Here is a 7,454-nt window from a genome sequence, read left to right as displayed (position 1 = left end):
CCAAATTGGTATGTCATGGAGCTGGGTGGAACCCCACTTCCAGGTTGCACCCCGGGGAAGTCCATCACACCCATCTAGCGAACAAGCCCTGTTACACTATGAGCCCATTTCCTCTTGTCATGCGCTCAGTTACTGGTGGAGAGACTGTGGTTACAGCCGAGAAGTCAGGAATGATGGATTCTGTCTGTAATTCTCTGTGTGACTTTTGCTAAGTCACATCTCCCTGTATCTCAGTTTACCTGTCTGTATAATGGGGATATGGTCATAGTGACTCGACTTTGCAAGGTGAAATGAAGTTCCTTCAATTAAAAGTCCTGCACAGGATGATGATAGTTATGGATGAGAATTACTGATCTCTGATCCCTTAAGGAAATCCCCGTGTGCCTCCAGAAAGTGTTCGTGTTTCCACTCAGTCATCTCTCTCCAGATCTGTCTAACTACTATCTACCCAGCCATCCTGAGTATTTACAGGGTATCAGACCCTACGGCGCTCTAGACATTATCCCTAGTTTCTTCCTAATCAACTATAATTTTTAAATATGCACAAATACACAAAACAGGCAATTCCTCACTGACTCAGCACAGAGTGCAAGAGTTCTCACCTCCCTTGGGGATGGTATCTTAGTTGCTGTTTACTCTGAAAGCTGGATAATTAGCACATAAGCTTGTATCCTGCATTCATATGCTGCTTCTCCCCTTGAGGCTGAGCAAACCCCACTGGGACTGCACAGAGCTATATTATAAATGGTGAACACCCGTGTGTCGGCTCTTGGCGTGGGATGTTGCTGCAGATGCTGGGGTGAGAGAGGCGTGGGATACAGCTACCTGAGGGGGAGTCCCAGGGAAGACACTTCCATCTCAGATTTCACAGGTACCTATGACTTGCTGGGGAGCTCACCTGCTCGACAAACCGAGTGCAACATGTGTGTGATGGGATAGAGAGTACGTCTGCGGTCATTTCCACTCTTTACTGCCATTAAACATCCCAGGGCCCTTGCCACAGGTGATGAGTTTACTCCAGTATCACTGGCCAAAATGTCACTCTTCTCTATGTACCTCTGCCCATCCCGGCTTATGGCCTGCAGCTCCAAAGTGTCTGCATTTCAGTGGCATAGTGGATCCTTCACGGTGAAAGGTGTTAGGAGATGTATACTACAAGGCCAAATTCTGAGGCTTTTGCTGTTCTTTGCTCAGTAAGAACTGAATAAAGATCTCAGGAGCCAGCTGTGTGTTAATGTGCATACATTGCCACCTCTTCCTCTTGAATGTCAGGGCTCTGGCTGTTAATTGGGGAACTATTCCCGGACTTTTTTCTGCTGATATGCATGGAGGTGTTAAGGCTCCTCACTGGAACAATCATAAGAATTTTTCAATATGGGCAAGACATCTGTTCTCCTAGTTTCATTTGAGAAGTCGGCAGGACTGTTATTCCAGAAACTTTCAAAAAACAATTCTGCTGGAAGCAGACACCCAGCTTAGGAAATTTCAGTCCAAATGCCTAAAATTTGGCAAACTTATGAGCAACTGAAAATGAGGTCTTCTTACTGAAGGTGTCAGACAGTCTTAACTAATGCCACCAACGTGACCTAAAATGGTCATTCTGTTTGTGAATCCCATGCAGCTAAGCTCTTCACTCCAATATTATCATTGGGAAGGAGTTCCACAGGGCAAATATGGATTGTTATATGTTTATATTTTCAATGTAACTGAATGTTCCCTTGTCCATGTGTTATGACAGGTACCTATGTATTGAGCCCAAAGACTTGTGTGTGACTAATGCCGGGTCTACACTAGGATTTTACATCATAGAGCCATGGGGTTAGAAGGGACCGCAAGGGTCAGCTACTCTATCCCTCTGCCAGGATGCAGGATTCGTTGTGTTTTAGTCATTGAAGACTGATGGCTGCCCACACTTCTTTGGAAAACCTCTATTAAAGGAGCTTCCATGACTACCCTGGGCATCTGTTCCATTGTCCTCATTCTTAGAGATAGGAAGTTTTTCCTGATATTGAATTTAAATCTGCTATGCTGGAGCTTGAACACATTGGCTCTTGTCCTGCCCTCTGTGGTAAGACAAAACAACATTCCTGCACTGGTTTATGTCAGCCTTTCAAGTATTTGCAGACTGCTATCATCTCCCCCCTTAATATCCTCTTTCCAAACTAAATGTACCCAGTTTCTCCAGCCTTTGGTGATATGGCTTGTATTCCATCCCTTTATCATCTTTCAGGATCATTTCCAGTTTCTCTGTATCCTTCCTCTACATTGGTGACCATAATTGGACACTCCAGCTGAGAGAAACCAATGCATTCTGTTTCACCAATCCCATGTGCAGAGGTAAATTCCCCTGCTCTAAATCACCACTCCCATTTTTATGCATCCAAGGATTGCATCAGTCCTTACGGCCACAGCATCTCACTGGGAGCTCACAAGTTGGTTTTACACAATGATTTCTAAATCCTTTTCAGGTCCTTGCATTGCATAATACAGTGCCCCAGACTTTGGGTTCGGCCTGCATGCCTTGATTCGAGAGGATAAGTTTGCATTTGACTGTATTAAAAACATTGTGCTTGAATCGGATGCCCATACCAATTCCCCAGATCAATCGGTATGCCTGACCTGTCCTCATTTTCACAACTTTTCAATCTTAGGGCCATCCACAAATTTTATCTGCACTGATTTTCCATTTCCTTTCAGGACATTGATGAATATATTGAATAGCATCGGGCCTAGAACTGATCCCTGCAGAACCCCACTAGAAAAAGCCCCATTTACTGAAAGTGGCCCAATGACAAATGCTTTCTGAGATCTGCGAGTTAGCTAGTTTTCAGTCCATTTTATGTGTGCTCTACTGATATTATAGTGTTAATTATTTTATCTCAATGTTTTCCCTTAATAAATCAAATGACTTAGAAAAATCAAAATTTATTGCATCTGCACAGTTCCTTTGATCAGCCAAACATTTATTCTAAAAAAAGGATGAAATCAGGTTTATCTGACAAAACCAGTTTTGCATAAACCTTGTTATTGACTGGCATTACTTATATTCCAAGAACTTTTTCTTGAACTAATCCCATACCAGCTTTTCCATTGTTTCCTAATCTTTTCAAATATTTTTTTTTAATCTTTACCTTAATTTTTTTAATAGTTTACATTTAACACAGGAATTATTCTAAAACTTGTCTAGGATTCCTTTTGCTTTTAATATAATTAATAACCTCCTTGATGTGATCCTTAGCTCTGCCAACCATGGATTTTTCCCTGATGTCTTTAACATCCCATATCAATTTTCATAACTTCCAAATTATATTGCTGGCTATCTATTTTCCCTTTCTCCCATTTGTTATATATAGCTTCCCCTCGCCCATAATTTCTACTCTCTTTGCAACTGAACTGAGTTTTTAGCAAAAGTTGTCCACTTTCTTGACTGTGGAATTGTGACTTTTTCGCTATCTAATAATCTCTTCTTAAAGAACTCCCAATTTACATTCCATTTTTTTGTGTCTAAATTTTTCCTCGCAATCAGTTTTGCTGATAGTTTTCCTCAACTTTGGAGAACTAGAGATTTTGAAGCACTAAGTGTCTATAGATAGTATTGGTTGGGAACTCCTCTCTTTTTGTCCATTTGAATGTAATCAGTTCCATTCCTTATTTCCCTCTCCTCTGACATATGCCCCCTTGTTCATCTCTTCTCCAAACTAAACAGGCCCAGACTTTTCAGTCTGTCCGCATATGGCAGCTTCCCCATTGTTATTGCCTGTCTCGGAAATCCCCTTTATGTTTGCTATATTCTTTATAGAGACCAAGTGACTAAAACTGAGCAGATATCCAGAGCAGGTTATTCTCTATCCCATTCCTTTGGCATCTGAAAATTGTGTTTCTTTTGCCCACTGCTGTGATTGAGCAGGTATTTCACTTGAGCTGGTACAAATGACACCCAGGTCTTTTCCCTGAGGTATGTTCTAGATGGGACGTTTACCCCGGCACATGTCTCGCCAAAGATTTGGTTTTTTTCCACTTTCAGATTTTGATCAACAAGATGAATTGGGAACTCCCAACGTCTTGGATTCTGTAGCCTGGGTTTAATTACATTAAGGAACAATGATGGATAATCAGTATCCACACTCCTCTTTCCTGATGGTGACTCTAAAGGTATTCCAACCCTGAGAGGTAGGAATTATTGACTCACGGAGAATCATAAAATATTGAATTGGCATTAGTTGGGTCAGGTGTTCATAATTCATTTATCTGAATAATGAAAATGTCATTTTTCAGTGTGTGAAGAGCCACCAATCTGCTTTACCCATGAGAACAGCCTCCAGTAGTGCATGTAGTTTCTCGTATTAACATTGTCTCTTCATCCAGGCATTTGTACTGCAACCATCATTCTAGACCCTGGGCACATACAGGAAGTCAGGGGAACGTAAGGTACAAGCAAGAGACTCTATTCCGCCTCAGAACTGGACACCTTCTCCCCTACTCCATGTCAGATTTAAACACAACCAATTTCACCAACCCTTCTACCTTCATCCTGCTGGGCATTCCTGGCCTGGAGGCTACCCATGTCTGGATCTCCATCCCCTTCTGCACCATGTACGGCATAGCAGTCTTGGGGAACTTCACCATCCTGTTCATCGTGAAGATGGAACCGAACCTCCATGAGCCCATGTACTATTTCCTCTGCATGCTGGCCATCAGCGACCTGGTCCTGTCCACATCCACCCTGCCCAAAATGCTGAGCATCTTCTGGTTCAATTCCAGGGAGATCGATTTCAATGCCTGCCTCACTCAGATGTACTTCATTCACTGCTTCTCGGTGATGGAATCTGGGATCTTCGTGGCCATGGCTTTTGATCGCTATGTGGCCATCTGTGATCCCCTGAGACATTCCACCATCCTGACGAACTGCATGGTGGCGAAGATTGGCCTGGCCGTGGTGCTGCGTGGCTGTTTACTTGTACTGCCATATCCCTTGCTGGCGAGTCGGTGGCTGTATTGCAAGACCAACATCATCCCCCACACATACTGCAAGCACATCTCTGTGGTGAATCTGGCCTGCGCCGACATCCGTGCCAGTAGTTACTACAGCCTTTCTGTGACATTCTTTGTGCCCAGTATGGATGTGTTTTTTATTGCTCTGTCCTATATCCAGATCCTCAGGGTCATCTTCAGCCTGCCCACAAAGGACGCCCGGCTCAAGACATTTGGGACCTGTGGCTCCCACCTCTGTGCCATCTTAGTCAGTTACATACCAGATCTCTTCTCCTCCCTTACACACCGGTTTGGCGACAAAGTGCCCCTACATTTTCTTGTTTTCATTGCCAATGTGCACGTCCTTGTGCCCCCTTTGGTACACCCCATCATCTATGGGATGAGGATCAAACAGATCTGGGACAGGTTGCTCTGGCTATTTACTCATAAGAACAGAAGAATGGCCATACTGTGTCAGACCAAAGGTCCATCTAGCCCAGTATCCTGTCTTCCGACAGTGGCCAGTGCCAGGTGCCCCAGAGGGAATGAACAGAACAGGGCATCATCAAGTGATCGATCCCCTGTCGCCCATTCCCAGCTTCTGGCAAAAAAAGGCTAGGGACACCATCACTGCCCATCCTGGCTAATAGCCGATGATGGACGTATCCTCCATGAATTTATCTAGTTCTTTTTTGAAAACTTTTATAGTCTTGGCCTTCGTCCTCTGGCATGAGTTCCAAAGGTTGACTATGCATTGTGTGAAGAAATACTTCCTTTTATTTGTTTTAAACCTGCTGCCTATTAAAAGCTCTGCAAAAAGCTGGCTGATGACATCATGCTGTTCCCTGTTACTTGAATCACTTACTGGACAGTCAAAGAGACACTAAACTCTTTCCTTACCTTACTGTGCTGTGTCAGTGTGACAAACTGGGGAATCGGTCTATGTACAACCCATTCAGTAGCCACCATTCTTATTACTTGTAACTGGACCCCCAAGCCCCCCCCCTTTGCCACTCCTTCCACGAAGGCCCCATCCCTGCTCTACCTCTTCCCTGCAAGACCTCCCTGACGCTTGCTCCTCTCCTCTCCTCCCCTCCCCTCTCCTAGTCACTTGCTGAATGAACAGAACAGGTAATCATCAAGTGATTCCTGCCCTGTCACCCACTCTCAGCTTCTGGTAAACACAGGCGAGGGACACCATCCCTGTCCATCCTGGGTAATAGGCACTGATTGACCTATCCTCCATGAACTTATCTAGTTATTTTTAGAAACCCTTTATAGTCTTGGTTCTCACTACATCCTCTGGCAAGTAGTTCCATCGGTTGACTGTTGTCTTATTTGAAAGCATAAATAACATTTCCTTATTCAATTCCCCCCCCCTTCATAATTTTATAGATCTCTCTCATATTACCACCAGTCATCTCTTTTCCAAGCAGAAGATACACAGTCTTTTTAATCTCTCCTCTTTCGGACGCTGTTCCATACTCCTAATAATTTTTATTGCCCTTTTCTGTAACTTTTCCAATTCTAATATACCTTTTTTCAGGTTGGGCTACCAGATATGCATGCAATATTCAACGTGTTGGTGTACAATGGGTTTATCTAGAGGCAATACGATTTTTTTTTGTATTTTTATATATTAATGGAATTAATTGGCCGCTGGTTTAAAACAAAGGAAAGGAATTATTCACACAATTCAGGGTTAACCTCTGGAACTCCTTGCCAGAGGATGTTCTGAAGGCCAATACAATAACTGTGTTCAAAAAAGTACTAGATAAATACATGAAAGATAGGTCCATCAATGACTATATGCCAGGATGGGCAGGGGTGATGTCCCAAACTCTGTTTGCCAGAAGCTGAGAATTGGTGATGGGGATGGATCACTTGATGATTAGCTGTTATGTTCATTCCCTCTAAAACACCTGGCACTGCACATTGTCGGAAGACAGGATACTGGGCTAGATGGACCTGTGGTCTGACCCAGTATAGCCATTCTTATGTTTTTATGATCACCAAGGCAGGGAATGGTGTGCAGGTGTTGTATTATGTTACCTGGATATGGGTACCACTTGTGCTACCTAAAGTAGAGGAATTGTTTTAGCAACCAGTGACGGAGGTACAGGGGACCCCACACTGAGATTGCTCAATTAGAACAAACTGCAAACAATGGGTCTGACAATCCCCCAAAAGGGTGGTTATTCTAATACTTAGATTTAGTAAGCCAGCAAAAAAAAAAAAAAAAAAAAAAAAAAAACAGCTTTCACAATACTTTATACTGAAGTCAAAACATCGTTCTCTTAAAACCACCAAGCCTTTGACTTCCAACCAGACAGCCAAGTCAAGTATGATGATGCTCTCATTGCCAATGTGTACCTTCTGGTGCCTCCCTTCCTACACCCCATCGATTGGGTGAGGAGGAAACAGATCCCGGACAGGCTGCTCCAGCCCTTTACTCATATAAGGACCTAAACATTTTCTCCTGG

General features: G+C 43.4%; 1 protein-coding gene across 1 annotated transcript; it reads left to right on the top strand.

Annotated features, from left to right (window-relative positions):
• Positions 1–4,483: 4,483 nt before the first annotated feature.
• On the top strand, positions 4,484–6,577 carry LOC135873979 (olfactory receptor 52M1-like). Its single transcript, XM_065398624.1, has 2 exons — positions 4,484–5,470; positions 6,518–6,577. The coding sequence occupies exons 1-2, from the start codon at positions 4,484–4,486 to the stop codon at positions 6,575–6,577; spliced, it is 1,047 nt and encodes a 348-aa protein (XP_065254696.1).
• The last annotated feature ends 877 nt before the right edge of the window (positions 6,578–7,454 follow it).

The sequence above is a fragment of the Emys orbicularis genome, chromosome 1 (assembly GCF_028017835.1).
Source record: "Emys orbicularis isolate rEmyOrb1 chromosome 1, rEmyOrb1.hap1, whole genome shotgun sequence".
Lineage (NCBI taxonomy): Eukaryota > Metazoa > Chordata > Testudines > Emydidae > Emys > Emys orbicularis.
This window is presented reverse-complemented; position numbering and strand designations above follow the sequence as displayed.